The 18643-nt window shown below is 42.3% G+C and overlaps 1 protein-coding gene across 1 annotated transcript in view; it reads left to right on the forward strand.

Annotated features, from left to right (window-relative positions):
* Window positions 1–17586, forward strand: part of AKNAD1 (AKNA domain containing 1) — an 869453-nt gene extending 851867 nt beyond the window's left edge. Inside the window, exon 19 of the mRNA XM_069641860.1 lies at window positions 17010–17586. Coding sequence (XP_069497961.1) covers window positions 17010–17168 — 159 coding nt within the window. The 3' untranslated portion in view covers window positions 17169–17586. The remainder of the gene's footprint in view (window positions 1–17009) is intronic.
* Window positions 17587–18643: the final 1057 nt, after the last annotated feature.

Consider the following 18643-nt stretch of genomic DNA (forward strand, 5'->3'; position numbering starts at 1 on the left):
TTAGCCAATCACGTGGCTGGAACAGCTGTCGAGCATATACATTCTCTGCCAGCTGTGCCAGCCACCCAAGGCCCTTCCCCGGGTGGCGAAAATTCTTTTTTTTAATGTGGGAAGGCACGAGGCAATGTCTCTCTGTTGCCTCCCCACCTCCTCCATCCCCAAAACTAATAAAAGCCCTTCCCCACACAGAAAACCCAATTTACCTGCGACACCGAAGCTTTGAGCACTGATCCCCACGCTCCTTCCAATCCCGGCCACTGCTATAGAAAGCAGAGTGAATCTCCAGAGGTGAAAAAGAAACCATTCGCACCATGGCTGGGATATGGCTTTCATGCCCCGGCGTGCTCTGACATGGCTGATATTTTTTTTTCAAAAGCTATGTAGGCCTTGTTATATTGGTTTGGAAGTCCCTCTGCACTTGACAGTGTCTAATTTCGAAATGACGGAGTCCCTCATTCTTGCCCCCCTCTCAGCCTCTAATCCCCCTCCAAAGGTCTCCCTGCACTGATGAGAGGTTCTGATCTCCTTGTCCTGGAATATATAGATTGTGTCTTAGCACCCCTCTCTGAGCCAACTTTCGAAGGTCCTTTCTTTAAAGGCAAAGGTAAGCTGTGGGTTCGTGTTTATGGGGATGAATGGACCTCAGAACACCGAGCTTGGTTGCCCTAGCCTTATTGTTATCATGATTGTCGGTGGTTTATATGCTGCTAGAGGTTTGTGCCTCCGGAGCATCTAGGGGACATACTGGTGGGAATTACCCATGACTTTGTATTCAATATGTTTTTAGAGTTTGGTTACATTTTACATTTTGCCCCAAAGTTCAGAGCTGAGACACCTGGTAGTGCCTTCTAATAGTCAGGCAGGCCAGTCTTCAATGAACGCGTGTCAGAATCAAGACTATTTTTGAAATGCTTGTCCTGGAAAATGCATCATTTCCCTCTAGACAACAATGGTCTGGAGGGTTGCCAAGAGCAATGCCAGAGGTTAAGATGTATTGTAAACCTTCCAGCCATCACTTCTTTTGTTTTGCTTTTGTCACCCCGAGTGGGACGGGTATACCCAGACGTGGGTCCAATGCCTACTGGGCCTAGAGACCCAAGCTACTCCTCACTGATGAGGCCCAACAAGGCTGAAACATGTTTGGGGATACTTGTGGTCTCGTGCTGAAGGTATGTGACCTAGCAGTTCAGGCTGGACTGCTCCTTTTGGGGGTGGGACCAAGCCTGATTTTATATGGTCTTTCCCCTTTCCTTTTGTAATGGCTTGGCAGGTGAAGAACTATGGCCTGGAGGGTTGCCCAGAGCAATGCAAGAGGTTAAGACTTATTGTAAACCTTCCAGCCATCTCCTATTTTGTTTTGCCTCTGGACAACGTACAGAGCTCTGTCTGGGATGATAAATGGAACAGTTTGGAAGGCATAGAGGAGTCCGGGCAGCATACTCATCTTTCTAGCAGACAGAAATTCCACCTGTTCTTTTTATTTGGAGAATAATCTGGGATAGTTAGCAGGATATAACCCCGATGCCTTGTGTGTTAAGTACACCTCTAGGTAGTTCAGTGGTGTGGGGCAATTCTGAACTGAAATCATTTTGAGGGCATATCATTGTCCTGGTGTAAGGTTAAGGTTTAGCATTCCGACCTTCTTAAATTTAATTAAAATCCCGAAATCTCAGATTCCCTAAGCAACTCCATTCAAGTGACAAGAAATACTTCTAGCAGGCCTCGAGAGCAACATATTACCTGCAAATAAGAAAGCTATCTAAGTACTCCCCGCACAGTCTATTCCTTTAATATACCTGCAATTGCTAATGTATTGGGTGAAGGGATCTACTGCTCATGTGAATAACGTTGGGGATAAGATGCACCCAAATAAAATTCCCCTGGATAGAAAAAAGGTTTCAGAAAGATATCCATTCATCTCACTGGGGCCACCAGGTCTGCAATCAATGTCCCTGTCCTAAGCCTTGGTTGCCCATGCTGCACTCCACTTCAGAATAAACTGGATATCTGATAACAGAATTAGTCCCAGCACTGACCCCTTAGCTACTGCCCTCAGTCTCTCATCAATCCTCATATCATGTAAATGGGAGTAGGTTTGTGTACATGAGAGAAAAAAGGACGTGTATTTGCATAAATGGCTTCCCTCCACAAATCCTGTAAACCTGTCTCTTTGAAATGCGTCCTTAACATCTGTTGAAGCTTGAACACATGCTCACCTATCTACTCATCATTAAACAACTTTATTTGTCCTGAGAGGCCATCAAAGTACAATCTAGCAAAAATATTTCTTGTACAATGTTACAATAACCACAGAAAGGAAAAAAACAAAACAATGAAAGAAACAGCACCCACCTTAAGTCCCCCCGGGCACATTTTTATCCAGAATTTGAAACTGCCAACCCCATACCTCCTTTAGCTCTCGAATCGCCTTGGGCCCAAGGGGATAAGATTTGCCCCAGAAAGAGGTCTGTTGCTATTGGGATCACCAGGGAGGGGCGCAAAGGCAAAGTTGGGGGAAGAGCTGACTATAATCACACTTCTTTCGGTCCGCCCATGGTGATTACATTTTTGTCTGAACAACCCTTGCCATATGCTCGTCCCTAAATACCAGTTTAACAGTGTACATTTTGGCAGGCAGTTCTGTGAGCAGTCTGGTGCACTCTAACATGGAGCCCTTGGTCACAAAGGCACAATCCTCTACAGACCGTAAACAATGGAGGCATTTGTTCGAGAGGACGTCCATTGGTTCTCTACCGCCAAATGTTAATTTTGGAACCCCAAGAAGGAACACCGTAGAACTTCTGCATCCTTCATGTGCATAATGCCAATACAGAGACCTCCCATGAGGCGGGATTGAAGCATTACCCACCTTCCCCACTGGGCGTGTGTTTCCCAGGACCCTCAAAACAAGGTTCTGCAATGGTGGGGGCTCATCCTCCAGGGTTGGGCCTCTTAATAGGCTCTCTCAGTAGGGTTGTTAAAAGGGGTTGTGCGGTTGGTTCTCTGTGGTTGGGGCAATCAGGGCTCCAGAGGCAGCCCATGGGGAACTCTCTCCACCCCTCCACGCACCCCCGTACTCCCTGGCTCCTATCACCCCCTTAATCAAAACCAGTAATAGATTTTTAATGTCAGCCAATTTGGAAAGCAGTTGTTGACAGGAGCAGCTTGACAGATTGATAGGTGCTGTAGGAGATGAAACTGGCGGGCAAAGATTTCCTGGGGTGGGGGGTTTAGGTACCCAGATTGGGCCGAGACATAGGAAGGAGCTAGCCCCTGAAAGTGCTTCTGATAAGGGCTCGCTCCAAGTACTACAGGGAGGGCTAGACTGTTTTCCCTCACCCAATCCATCTGAGCTAAGGACCATTGGATCTGCGACCAGGGGATGAAAGGAGACCGAGGATGGGCTTCAGCAGCAGCCGGTAACATCCGTGAGACTGTAGTCGAACATTTAGTACCAAGGCCGGGGTTTGCACCAGAAGGTAAGGAGGGAGGAGCCGGCACCAGGGATGAGGCCGTGGGAGCACAACCTCCGGTCAGTTTGGCTATATCCATAGCAATCCTCTCACAGCCGTTTCCCAGGGTATCAAGAAGGTCAGCGGTAGCCTCACGATCGAGAACCCCTACAGGAGTTAGCAGGTTAATGACGGGCACATATTCATCTAAGAGGAGGCTGGCCATAGCGGAAACACAGAATGGGTTCATAACAGGGCCTAAGGTGATCCCAGGAGGCTGTGGGCGAGTCCCCTCTTGAGGGCTGTGGGTGCTGAGAGTCTAGTGGGCTGGCTCCTTAGTGCCCCCCAAAATTGCAAGCGATGTCTATGGGCAATTGAGTGCATGCTCCATCCCCGTTAGAGCACCCTAAGCAAGCTCCAATTCCCTGGATTTTCTCCATCACTTTGCAGGGCACACCCTCCCCTTTCTTGGTCCCACTATGAGTTTCCAGTTTGCATTTGTGTCCAAGGGGCCCTGCAGGTACGAAAGAAGAACGGATTTGTTGAGGAAGAGGGGGGAAAGGGGAAAGAAGGTCCTCCCATTACGTGGTTCCAGCCATTTCCACCGCAACACCCTGGGGGAGGCTAAACTTCTCACGCAATGAAGACAATATGGAGTCCTGGAGCACCACCCCAAAAGCTGTTTAGGCTCACCACACCTCACGGCGGTCCCTCTCTAATGCAGTTTCCTCTTACGCCTATGGGACCTCCACTGGCAGGACCGAACACCCAGGCGGGAGCAAACACCCACGCCCTTGCAACCTGCGGGCTTACTATCTACTCTAGATTTATCACTGTCCCTGTTTAAAAATGTCCTGCCATGACCAGCGAGAATTACACAAATGCCGCTCCCTGGAGAATTGTCAAAATCTTAAAGTAAGCATATTGCCCTTCATCGGGAAGAGTATACTGCAGTTATAGATACCTCCTCAGCACCAGGTGGCTTCCTTTCTTGTCACTCACCTGGCCCTGCAGAGTGAACGAAAAGTCCCCAGCCAGCAATATTCCCATCCCTCTTGTCTTTGCCATTGCAGATTAAAACAAGAATAGGGTCAGATAATGTGGAGAGGTGGCACATTTTGTCGAATGTTAGGCAAGGTGAACTTTGGCACCAGGTTTGGGGGTGCCTTGCATGGGATATCAGGTGCTTGCACTACTAGAATGTGCACCAATGGAATGCTCTCCGAGACGATGAACATGAAGATGTGGAGCCAGCAGGGATATCCAATGTCACCTCTTCTCTTCATTTTGGCTCCAGAGTGTATTACATTTGTTTGTCCCCAACAATCCACAAATCAAATTAGGCTAAAATTCATCCCAATTGCTGATGCACTCTGCATTGTTTCGGTCGATGCAGTGAGGACACGGTAACCAAGGCTTTGCGTGGCTGATGCATTGCATTGCCTGTGAGTAATTCATTACAAATATTTCAGTTATAGCAGGCAACAAAATTAATGTGGAGGCTCTAACACATAGACACGGGCCGTGGTGGCGGGTTTGCTAGGCTGGGTTATGTAGCACATTATTTCAACTAGTGTGGGACATCTTGTTGGGACAGGGGGCAGGAGTGGAAGAGTAGTTATGAGCACTTTCTATGGTGTGTAGGTTCATTCCCTGCTGGGACACTGGTAGCTTTCAATGAGCTCCTGAGCGCAGACGGCAGCCTGCACTACACAGTTCATGAACCGTCAGCTGCCTCCTAAGCCCACTTCACTTGGACTACAATCCCTGAGCCGGCACAGTATGGAAACATCGACTGCGCCATTCAAATTCACTTTGGTTCTGCCTACATCTCATGCGCTACTTTCAGCAGCCGGCTCTTTAGAAATTGGAAAGCCACATGGTTTATCCAGACATAAATTCTACACTATACAATTGTGGCAACAATCTAGAGGCAAGGCCGATCCAGTAATTGAGTTACTAATGAAGAAAATGAGCTATATTCCAACTAGGCAATACAGACCTTACTAAATTGGAGTGCATCGTCCTGAAGAAGACGGGCATCAGCTGGTCTCCAGCTAGATGCATACTAGTCGAAACTACCAATTTTTGAATAAGTTCTTTTGTGGGTTGACTATTTATATATTTATGCTTTTTGGCCCCTAAAGTCGGTAGTTGACCATTTGCACCCCTCTCCCCTTTTTTCATAGAATGTGTATCGTTCATGTTTTTTGGTCATATACAAAGACGATCTTTACTTTATTCTGTATGCGTTTTTGTTATATTTGAAATTTTGAATATTTTACTGTACACCATCCTAGTCTGCTCTTGAAATTCAGTTATGGTTGTGATCAGGAGTGTCAGCCTTTTGCCATGTGATCTCCTTCACCTGGCACAAGTTCTGAGCTCCTGGTTCCCACCATTTAGTGTTGACCCGATATAAGGTCCACATACAACGTGCTTCTGCATTTTTTAGTGCTTTTTCAACTATGAAAACTGAAGATGTTTTTATGAATTGAATTTATAGATTTAAAGTTTTTGAACATTTTTGATACTAATAAAATGGGTTATGCTGCATTTGCGGTATTGTTCCGTCCATTATTGTATTCCTTCAGAGCCGTTCATTTGAAGTTGTGTTCAATCTATTCACAGTGTATTTCCACATCACACACATTTCCTGGGTGTATTCTATTTATCTTTTCCCCGTGTCAGCGACAAAGGGGATACCCATCTCTTTTGTTCTAGGTTTTTATAGTGTGCATGAAGGAATGAATGGCCCAAGCACTGTTTGTGTAAGGGGCAGGCGCTGTTTGTGCAAGAGGCAGGCGCTGTTTGGGCAAGAGGCAGGCGCTGTTTATGCTACCAAGACCTGCGTCTCGCCGGGCGTTTGTGGACTGCAACTCCCATCATGTTAATGTTAAAGGACATTTGTACCGCGCACTATCACCACCGGACTGGTCCCTTGGCGCTCATCCTTCCTCGTTCATTATGCTGGCTAGGTCTTATGCGAGTTGTAGTCCAAAACGCCTGTAGAGCAAGAGGTCGCAGACCCCTGACCTTTTGGGAATCTCTGCTGGGAGTAGAGGCCCAGTTGCCAAAGCATAAGGTGGTAACAGAGCTGCATGTGAGAGAGACTCTCGAAATGCACTTTTATAAAGTTAAAGAAAAGGTGGTGATAATAAAAGTACTGCTGGTAGGTTATGAACAATGTCAAATAGCTGCAGGTTATTGAATCCAAATGATTATTGTAAAAATGAATCTGCTACCACTACCACGTTACTATGTGCCCCGCACTATTTGTATAACATTATGATCCGACTTAATTCTGCAGTAGATAATACCTCAACTCTGAAAGAACTCTTCCCTGTAAAAGCAAAAATATACAATTAATTACAAGGTCATTAATGAGCATCCTTTTTGTAGGGCTTTGATCTTCCATGTTTAACATTTTAATTACTTATTATCATGTTGCATTTTAAACGTTTTTGTCAAAAGGGTTCTCACGTGGAACCTGCGTGGAGTGCTGAAAATGAGGGCTTTGGTTGAAATTCTGCTCTAATGCCAATACTGATGTGTGCTGTTTCAAAATGGACTTTGGTTAAAAGAACACCATACCCGTATAATTTATATATAATATTCAACACAGGTACACACCCATCTATACATCGCCATCGCGCTAGAACGCACACTATAAAATAGTTATTTGTTTTCATATCAGTCTCAATGGTACCTTACCTTTGGTAGTCTACTTTCGTCAGTTGTCACTCGCCTTGAGAAACGTTTCTTTATCAACATATCCTTCCTCTTTCTCTCACAATGTCTTGACTGATTTCCATCTTACGTTTTCCCAGATAATACTAATTTGTGCTCTTAAAGCAAACTGCACAGTTTATATGTGAGGAGGTTTGCTTTTTCCGATATATCATTCTATTATATGAATTAATTAATTATTCTTTTATAAGACGTTCAATACCAGGGACCAATCTCCAAGGGTGGGACAGGGATTCAAAACGGTGTTGCTCTGTGTTGTCTTGCTTCGAAGACAAATGCGTTGCACCTGAGCTATGGTCTTTTCAGGATACTTTATGCTGAAACCAATGCCAACTGATTCCGGATCAAGACAGTGGCTAATAAATGTGTCTATGGCAAAATGTTAGCAACATTTTTGCTGGGATCTGCTAATCCCGGCATGAATGATATAATGTAACGTCATTCTCCATCCCACATGCCCCCTATACTTTAGGGAATGGTCAGAACGTTCTGTTATATCATTGCCACACTCGCCTTCTCCCCTCCACTGGATGCTATCTAGTATGGCTCGGGGAGGGGAGGCTCTTTGTCGTATTGCCCTTTTGTCTTCCCCAACTTTCATTCAGCACACAGCCAACTCTTGGCTCTGACACCTGTGGCAGCGGGCTCCACGCTACCAGGACTCTTGAGTGATTTTCAAAACAGAACTCTATTTTAAAAAAATGATTATTCATAATGTGTTACTAGTTTCTAAGAACCATTTCACTTAATGAATATTAAACATCACATTATACAAAATACAAAATTACATATCAATATACATATCAATAATACTTTAATATTATTAATAAAACAATTAAGATCAACAATTTAAAATGTTTTTGTATTCCAGCCATTTCATAGCTTCAATCCACACATTATATAGTGCAATCATTAGAGATATGTTTCTGTATCTCCAGAATGACTCTTCACTTAGTGATTGGAGACATATCTACCCAACAGTTCCTGATATACCAATTTCATCTTCTCGCAAGAGGTTAAGACATGCTGCGCAGTTTCACTAACTGTGGGACTCAAGCAAATACAACATGTACGAAGCTCCCTCGGAACACCCCGCCCAGGCCCCAAGGTCGTCAAGGTTGGTAACTCGTCCAATTGTAACAACAGATAGAATCTACGAACAGTAATGGCTGGACATTTAAGAAAGTAAGATTGGGGAGCCCTAAATGTGTAATACATTCAACTATGATATCTTCTGATATCTCTTAAGGATCTCCAAATGATTAAAGTTGGCAATACAGTCCCACGCTGTTATCTTCTTTATCAATTCTTGCTTGAGTTCAAAGAAGTTTAACTACCAATCCGGTGTCCAATTCAAGGTTTCAAACAAATTGAAAGGTAAGTCTACCCAGGCAGGTAGGCCATTCCCCTTGTGCTCATCAACCATAGCCTAACCCAACAGCTTAAGTAGTGGGCATTGAGGATTTTTCCTTGACTTAATTACCAGAATGCCTCATCTTTTTAAACCCGGGAGGCCAATGACGGTAACCCAAATTCAAGTCGTATGAGCTCAATAGGTATAAAAGAAGTTAGGCTTAATAAATATCTACACAATTTCCCTTTGGCCTTTTTTAGCCAGCTTAGGTCTGTCATATAAGTTGCTTTCAGGCTATAGAGTACTGCTTTGCAAAAACTCTGCTTGTATAGTATTAATATAACCCCTAAACTAAAGCCTGCAGTCTTGCTGGCAATTTCTTTTATTCATATGGACTGGATTTTTGCCTTTTCGCATCTTTTCTGTCTTCATTTCTGTATAATTTCCCTTGTCCATTTCCAGGCCAAGGTATTTACAGGTCGCTACTTCCTCGATTATACCCTCGGCTAACGTTAATTGAGATCTCTTATGAGACTTTTCATGACCCATATACTTCGTTTTTTCAAAGTACAGAACTAATCCATTCAAGTCAGCATATCCCTGCAATTTGGTGGCTGCCCTATGCAGACCCACATAAGTGTGGTTAAAAATGACTATATCGTCCATGTAGGACAGCCATCTAACAGGCACCCCTCCCAGTTTTGGCAGGCAACAGATTACCCCATCAAGATAGTCAGGCAGGTCACACACATACAGATTGAACAGGAGGGGAGTGAGCACACAGCCCTGCTTGATCCCACAAATAGTAGGCACAGGGCCCGTGCTCACAGCACCCCCATCCAACTGAGTGTGATTGACATCCCCTCATGTAGTTGTCTTACAGATTCTAATAACCATGGAGCAATTCCCATCCTGCTGAGTTTTGGCCAAAGCTTGTTACGATCAACGGGATCAAATGCGGCCTGAAGGCCCACATGTAATACATAAGGGGGATTTGTATCCCTGGCCAGGGATTTCCTGATCAATGTGCCTAGTACTAGTATATTATGGGTAGTAAATGAAGCGTCTCTAAACCCAGCCTGGAAGGTTCCTAGTATATTCTGCTCTGTAACCCATTTTTGTAGTTCTTTAAGTAGCAGTAACATTTGACCAGAAACATCCAGTGTGGATAAGAGGCGGTAGTTGGATGGTAGATCTATACTCCTCTTTTTGAATACCGGTCTAAGCAATGCTTGCCTCCAGGATAGAGGGATGTTGCCCAAGTTACAGACTTTTTCAAACAGTATCTTTAATAAAGATGCCCATTCTTCTGGGTTTTCCTTAAGGACCATATTAGCCAAGCCATTAGGCCCTGGCATTCTGGAGCGTTACATCTTTTGAATCTGAATAATCAGTTCATCCCTATCGAAGTCAAGAATGAAGGGACTAGCAAGGCGACCCCCCCCACATTGTCAGGAGGGGCACGGCAACACAAAAGTTATTTTTAATGGGTGTCATCTATTTAGTTGCTGACATAGGATTAAGGATGTGCTTTTTTAGAATTTCCTTTTGCAGGCCTGTTGCGCCTCCCAAACTAATGTCATGTTCCTGCCTGCTAAAATGTTCAGCATTTTCTGCCATTGGTTAATTTTAAGGGAATATTTATATCTTTTAAGCCAATTGGTGTATCTATTTTTCACCTTTCTCACCAGTTTTAAACCCTCATTCCCTTCTTTGACCTCTCTATAGATATCCCTGATGTTCAGTTGCATTGCACGTTTTGCGCTCATAATTTCTTTATCAAAATATTTGTTTGAATCAACCTTTTTAGAATGGAATGCTATCTGAGTGTTCAATCTAGCTTAGGTATTTGTCAAATTCGAAATCCATTTTCCAATGTCGTCTGGATTTTTATCTCTAAATTGGATAACATCTAAATCACCTTTTTCCCTCATACATTTGCTCATCTTACTCAGATGTTTTTCTTAACAGCTTATCCTGTTCTTAGTATCATTAACAGCAGCCCCAGCCTTAAACACAGTAACATTGTTTTGTGTAGGGAATTCCATGCCTAGACTCATGGGTGAATGGTTGCTGTTCTCAGTGGACTTTATTTCTAGACCTCTAAGATGGGAAACCAGGTTGTGAGAGGAATGCACATAATTAATGGTTGCACATTTGATCCCACAATGGCAGGTTTAACCTCCTGGTATATCACCCCTGCTTCTGCCATTGAGCATTCGCATTTCACAGTCTTTCAAGAAAGCCGACCAACATTGACAAGGCCCTGTTCAATTTGGGTTTCATTAATACTGAGTGAGATTTTAAGCAATCACTTGCTTTCAGCACCGGCAGGTCTCTACAGTGGGCATTTAAATCTCCCAATAGAACAACACTATCTATTTCACTTGACCACCACATAGTACCACCTCTGTAATACCTGACATCATTTCATCAGTTAGATTACTGCCTGGAGGGTTGTACACATTTAAGAGCATGATTCTCTGGGTTCCACTCTTTTGGCCCATACAGAGTTCTATAGCCAACACATTCTTCTCAGAATCCATAATAAAAACCGCTCGTGCAGTCAGGCTATGTCGTATCCCTATGGCAAACCCCCAAAAAGGTGCCCCACTTGCCCCTTCTGAGCCTTATTTTGGAATATAGCATAGCCCTCTACAATCAGGTCTATCATCATCCGATTTTCTTGGATAACAATGATATCAACTGATTGTAATAGGTCCATTCAATAAGTGAGAAAAACCTAGCATATTCCAACATAATATGTTGATTCAATCTTGCTCTGATGTTGATTTTGATAAAGAATTTAGCCAGCCATTTCCACTGTTGTATGTCATGTATGTCATCAATTTGGTCTTTGGCATTTATAGTCATCGTAGCTTTTTTACATGGCTACGTTTTATTTCCCCCTCTTTGGAGCCAACATTACATTTCACTTCTTTTTGTTTGACTTCATTTAAGGAAAATCCCAGCTTCAAAAATTCCCCTCCATGTGCTCTGATTAGATTAGCAACTGCCCTGGAAGTGCAACGGATATGAGTGGTATTCATCTGAGCAATTTCCATTATTTCAAAAAAATCTAAATCAGAAGAGCTCAATACACTTAGAAGAGGAATTTGTTGTGACAGATTTAAAACTACTGAGCGATTGATGACTTGGTCTAATATGTTAGAGTATAAGCTTGATATTGCCAAAATTAAGGGATCCAACAAAGGCTCGTTGCTCTCACACACTGCACTGTATGTTTGCGTTTGTTCCTTTGGCTTGTTTGTTTGAGTTCTCTTATTAGACTTTGGCTCTGGAGTGGAGCATTTGTCTATTGCCGATTCAATGCTAAGGTCTGAGTCAGTCGAGGATGTATCCCCATCAGCACTCACTGTTTGCTCGCCTTGGTTATTGGCCTGTGTAGGAACCAACTAGTTAAAATCCTGGTCGTTTTTGCTTCGCGTCTGCGATTCAATTTCTTCTTTGTACGTCTGCCTAGCATTGTAGTACTGGTCAATTTATTAGGCATACATTCCTCACCATCATTGGCTTCAGCTAGCACAATCCTCTGCATTTATCTATCTATCTATCTATCTATCTATCTATCTATCTATCTATCTATCTATCTATCTATCTATCTATCTATCTATCTATCTTTGTTTTTGTATAGCGCCCCATCGCTCATAGGCCTCAAGGTGCTCACGAAGACAGACAACATGGAACAAGAAAAGAGTCAAGCTTCTGGGAGACGGTCGGCGCTCGGTAGGTTACTCTTTGTCGAAAAGGTGTGTCTTGAGTAGTTTTTTAAAGATGGGAAGGGAGACACTCTCTTTGATTTCGGGGGAAGAGTATTTCAAATTGTGGGGGCCCAGTGGACAAAGTTAGTACCACCAATTTTGGTCAATGTTTTCCGTTGGTGCTGTAGGTTATTATTGCTGTTAGATTGAAGGTTTCTGCGTACTGATGCCTTAGTTAATCTCTTGGAGAGATAGGTAGGGGCAAGGCCCACCAGGCTTTTATAAATTGTAACTGAGCACTTAAATTTTATGCGCTGTTGTACTGGAAGCCAGTGAAGTTTTCTTCTGGTTTTAGAACTTTTTTTTCCGTCTATTTAGTCCAAATACGGCCATTACTGCGCCATTTGTATGGTCTGTAGTTTTGTGATGTTACCTTTGGACGTGCCCATTAAGAGACTATTACAATAGTCCAACGTGGAATTAATTATAGCTGCAGCAATCAGGGCTAGGTTTTTCTCAGATAGGAAAGGACGTATTTGCCAAATAAGATTTGTGTAGAATGCACATGAAGATCTAAGATAAGAGACATGTCTATTATAGGAGAGATGAGAGTCCATGAAGATTCCTAAAGTCTTGACATGCTCCGATACTTCAATGAAGCTGTCATTAATCTTGAAGTTTTTGAATTGTTGATTTAGCTTACCTACTTTTTGAGGTGTGCCAAGAATGAGTAGTTCGGTTTTGGCCTCGTTAAGGGCAAGGGAGTTATTGGTCATCCGTTTTTGTATGGCATTAAACACCTTGTTAACTCTCAACACATCCCTTTCATATGATCCTTTTAATTCAAAGACCAATTGGGTGTCATCAGCGTGATTTGTAAACTGGGCGCCCATTTAAAGCATATCACATAAAAGTTTGGAGAAGATGTTAAAGAGTAGCAGTTTTTAATTTTTAGCTGACAACGTTGCTTGAGAGTAGGACACATTTCAGCATTGTCTGGGTCATCCCCCTCTTCCAGAGGATCTTTACTATAGTGTTACGTGTCAATCCCTGACTTTAAGGGAATAGTTAACCCGTTAATACAGCCCTCCAAACGCACTGCCTTTCCATTTTTACTTACAGGTACATTAGTCTCTATACCCTTCACTGGTAAGGCGGCAATCTTCCAGAGCATAGTACCATGTGATGTAATATCATCATTCAGTATGCCTCCCAATTCAATGGGAATCTGAGGGAAAATTGAATTGTGGAAATAGGATATAACACGTCCACAGTTGGCCCCTCGCTTTGATTCACCTGATCCAACTCTATGGAGTCCGCATATAGCAAGGGGTTTGCCCTCAACCTGGTAGCCGGAAACGGAGGCAGACCTGGGGGGAGATATCCTGCCAGTCGCCTCCTCTGTGGTTTGGGTAATTACATTTATCATAGAAGGTGGCACAATGAATCATTGTCTACACACATTGTCTGCCCAGAATTGTGGCGAGTAGCTCTGTCCTCATGTTCCGTCAGATTCTATATGGGGCTGCTTACTTTTTTCTTGTTTGGTAGAAAATAAGAGGTCATTTTGCCCCCGAAACTAAGTCTCTGCAGCAGTTTCCTCTGTGCTTTGGGGAGACACTGCTCCTTTTGATACTTCAGTTGCATTTCCCTTTTGCTTAGGAGCTTTAAGTTTGCGTGAATTTTTATTTCCATTGAGGTTATATACTGATCTTTTTATTTTCTGTTTTGGTGCAATTACTGCACCTTCACCCCTCGTGGTTAAAGTAAAACACTTGATCCACTGATCTCAAACTTCCACATGAATTGGATCATATGTTAAAGTCGTGAATTAATACACACGTTAAAACAGAGACAATAGTTTTTGCAGTTGTAATTATTGCTCCGTTTTCCACATACCTTGATTACTATGTATTCAGAGGTTCCAGCTTCACGGCCCCCCGACCCGCCAAGCACCCGAACAGCAAACAGCACCTTACTAAAGCACTCTGCTGAATGCGCACACACTGATGCGCATGCCTCCTGTTTAAATAAGCCTCAGGTGTCAGAGATCAGCAGCAGCAAAAGTGGGTAGAAACGCTGCATTGGGAGTCAGTCCCAAAGTCCTTCTTCAACAGCAAACAGCACTCTACTGAAGCACTCCACTGAACTCCTTATGAATTTCTGTTTTTAAGCCCCCACAACTCCAAGGAATGCTTCAGCACACCGTAAACCATCCCATATCCAAAACTCAATTTAAAAGGATACCAACAAGACAGTCCACTAAGTGACAAGATAATCAAATTGTGCAATATGGGCATTTCTTGATTGATTCTTTTTATGACCTTTTGTGGTCGAAATACACAGAAAGAAGTGTAGGTGCACACCTTATGTATACATTTGGTTAGAAATCAATGATTGCAAAGTGCTAAGAAGAACCTGGGTGCAAAGTAGGTAACACAACCTTTACATAAGGTTGGAAATATGACTACAACTGAAAAGTATCCAAATGTGCGGATACTCCTATCCCCTGCACACCTTAGTGCTGAAAGAAATCAGCCACATTTTAATCAGGAGTATACGCTTCTTGATATTAGTCTCTCAGTAAAACAACAATAATTCAATTCCCCAGTAATCAAGTAGATACAATTTTCTTTATATTTGGTGTCATCAGCACATGTGGTCGAAGCCCATATTACTATACATGCATCCCAGAAAGCACTATCTCTTAATCTTATGTTATCTTTCCCTTTTTGTTGTGTCCTATGTCCATCTGTATTTTTCTTACTTTCTCCTGCTTTGCCATTGCCTGCTTACCTTTACCCCTTTTCTGTTTTCACTCAACAGACCATAGTTTAGTGTACACCCTGGTTGTGGGTCACTGTTCACTGATACAGAAAAAGGTGTTGGTGCTATAAGATCAGTATGGTGGTGATCGGTGCAGTGTAGAAGCTAATTAACATAACATGTACACAGATGACATGATGATCTCCTCTTTACTGCCAACTCTACTGGGTGTAAGAAACATCTATAGTGTACTCACTGGTAATAAAACCTTAATTGAAGAAAAATATTGGCTCTTACTAAGTACACATTTAAATTGTACCAGGAACAGTGGGATCTGGATTGGTAAGGTAATCATTTGATGTATCATGCCATCATTCCCTTTGGAAATATAAACAACATGCTGTCGATAACATGGGCTCAAGATGCTGCTGTGATGGATATTGGTAGGTAGACTAAGGTCAGACATTAGACATTAGAATTTAGAAATATAATTTGGTCACATTTGTCTACATTGTTGTATATAAACCTCTACCCTGCTCTTTTTCCATCTGTTCAAAGTTTGAGACTTCTAGAAGGTCCCTCCTCTGGTACTGAAGAATCTATTGATGCGAATTCCTTGTCATTGTGTTGAATACAAAACCTTAATTACTGTAAAAGATGTAAGGTCCACTAACCTGCCAAACAAAAACATAATACATGTCTGCCAACAACACATCAAAATATGATCATCTCCCTATAGACATCTTTAAAATGTTGTTATAAAACACAATTAACATGTCTAAATTCATCTTAATTCCCACATACCTTTACCGTAGCCACGATTCACTCTATGTCCTGTCACTTCTGATGATAAACTATGCAAGCTTGATTTTACACCAGCCAGGATATAAGTTCAGACCTATAGCATTGGGATCTAATCTATTCTATGCTCAAGTTAGAACATGCATTTGGGCCAGGGTCTATAGCCGATCAGTGGCATATAACAAGACATTAAAAAAAAACATGTTATAAGAACCTTCTTCTTTATGGAACAACCCATTCATAAAGCACAATCCTATAATTTGGACCACTTGATTGGAAAAAGGTAGTTGTAGGATAAATAAAAACCTGCGTAATAATGCAAAGCTGTCTTAAAACCCCCAGAAAATATGTGCCGTTTCTAAATTCTGGACCCATATAATTCTAAGGTTTTCTCTCAATTGACCCTATGATAAAGAGGGTTCATTTTTCATGCAAAATAGCAAACTATTCCAAGCCTTAAGCACAGTAGTAAAGATGACTGATCTTCACATATTCTTGTCATTTTACAGATTGATGATCTAAGCTTTATAAAAATAAGCTTTTGGGTCGGGAAAAGGAATTAGCTATCCAACTATATATCCATAGTGTAGGCTTCTAGGAGACTGTCGGCTGCTTCGTGTCCAACAGAAAATCCACTCCAGGCTTTACTGGGTCCAAATTAAACTCAACAAACCTAAACTGAAAGATGATTCTTCTTGCTGAAGAAGTGGGCATGTGATTGAGGATTTTGCCGAGGAGTTAGTGGGAGAAAGGAGACCTGTTGCCCAGGCCATTCCTATCCTTAAGTCTATACAAAGGAGGATAGACCCTTCCAATTTTAGGGGGGGCAGGAGTGTTTGTCCCCCCAACTTTCATGGCACACCATTTTGTCCCCATTCATTTGACTGGGGCACCTTTTCTTCAGATGTCATGTCACCCCAACATTTTCAGCAAAGTTACTCCACTGAGCCCATAAATACGAGCATTTGTGTGTTGTGAGAAAGCATGCTGTCAATTGCCCAGAGAATGGAGACTACCTTCAAAGCTAATAGACATGTGAACTACATCAGATCACAGGGAATGTACTGCAGAGGGCAGGTTTATCATTTTATGTTTTGTAAACCTCAGTTATGAGAAAATTGCTGCAATGTATGGTTATTGACTCACAGTCCTTTTCATTAATAGGTTCTAAACTCCGTTTTGGATCAAGCCATTCAGACTGCGAAAAGTATGAAGAAAACAACTGAGCGAATGGTGCGGACCGTGTCGACAGACCTGGCTAAATTTCAGCAGTCACCAAAAGGTCTTAACAAGGCTTTGCCATTCAGACGGGTTATGTCCTAGGAGTTCCAGACATGTCCATGAGTTAGCAGAGAAAGGCGTGGCAAGTCATGTTCAAGGATGGTGGCAACACACTCATTTCTTACAAAGAAAAGAAAAACTAACAGTAGGGACGTTGTAGTCCTTATACTCAATAGCATTCTACTCAGGGTCAAGAAAAACAAAATTGCCTCGATAGTACATTGGGCAAAGACCAACTATATTGTGTAACTTGTTTTAAAATCAATGGAGCAGTAGGAGTTTGCAGCTCCCACCGATCATGTTTTATTATCAGAAATGAACTTTCTGCAGGGCATTTTCATGAGATAATTGACTTGTCTTCTCGTTTATAAAACGGGTACACATGTATGGTATCTTCCTTATCTAATATATTTATTTGAAACATGATCTGATCTACCAATTAAAATTGCAGTGTGTCTCAGGTCTGTCTTTCTGTGTCTTGGGTAGGTAGATACATGTGTGATTTATTTTGTCTCTAAGATACGCACATATGTACATCCATTTAAAAAGTACATTCTCGACAAAGCAATGAATGCCTTTTTTGAGAATATATAGGCTTTCTTGTGAAAACTTTATGAAATGTAAATATATATTTACAGATTGGATAACAAGTGGAAGAACCTTTCACAAGCGTATGACTTATATGAGGAGCGCAAAGCCAGAGACAGCAACAGCTCTTCTCCAGTAAAGGCCTAGGCATTTTCTAGTTGGCTTTCACATGCTTAAAGCAGTGATGACCTTTGTCATCTGTATAAAACATAAAACACTGGTACCTTTACTACCCCAAAAGGACCACTAAGACTTCTGCTTGATCACATGTTGTTGACCCATAAAAAGCAAAAATAATAATTAGCACACTTACATAGTACTCTGTACATTCTGAGTCGACTCTGGGTGCTGATAACACATGTTATTATTACAGAATATTATAGTTGGTGTTTTTGCTTGGGGAGGATGAAAGGCTGAGTAGTGATGCAAACCTGTGACCTTCGGGTTACTTACAGAGATCTAAAATCGATGCTCCTGCGCAGTGAGCTACCTTACCTGCCACCAATATACCCACAGGATAGGGCAAGAGGACCAAAGACATGCATGGAGAAGAAGCTGCTGGTTACACAGAATATCTTCAGTGTGACGCAACACTACATTCCTACAGGGGTGTCCAAAAGGCTAGCTCAATTGTGCACTTGGAACACCCCCTCACATTCCCTCTTGAGCACGTTTCAATGTGTTTGATCAGGTGGTGTGCTTCTTGTAATCCCTCACAAAACATATTGAAAACTCTGTTTTAAATATTGCCTGCAAATTCAATAAGCGAGAAAGAATTCCCAGAACTTGAAACCAAGAAGGAGCAGAAGCACTGCACATGGATTTATTTTTAATTAGGGCTTTTGTACTGTGTTTCCAACATCTATATAACCTTCTCTGTGTGTTTTAGGGGAGAGGGTGCAAATAAGACATTGGGCCTCATTACACGG

The sequence above is a fragment of the Ambystoma mexicanum genome, chromosome 1q (genome assembly GCF_040938575.1).
Source record: "Ambystoma mexicanum isolate Mex_15411 chromosome 1q, UKY_AmexF1_1, whole genome shotgun sequence".
Taxonomy (NCBI): Eukaryota; Metazoa; Chordata; class Amphibia; order Caudata; family Ambystomatidae; genus Ambystoma; species Ambystoma mexicanum.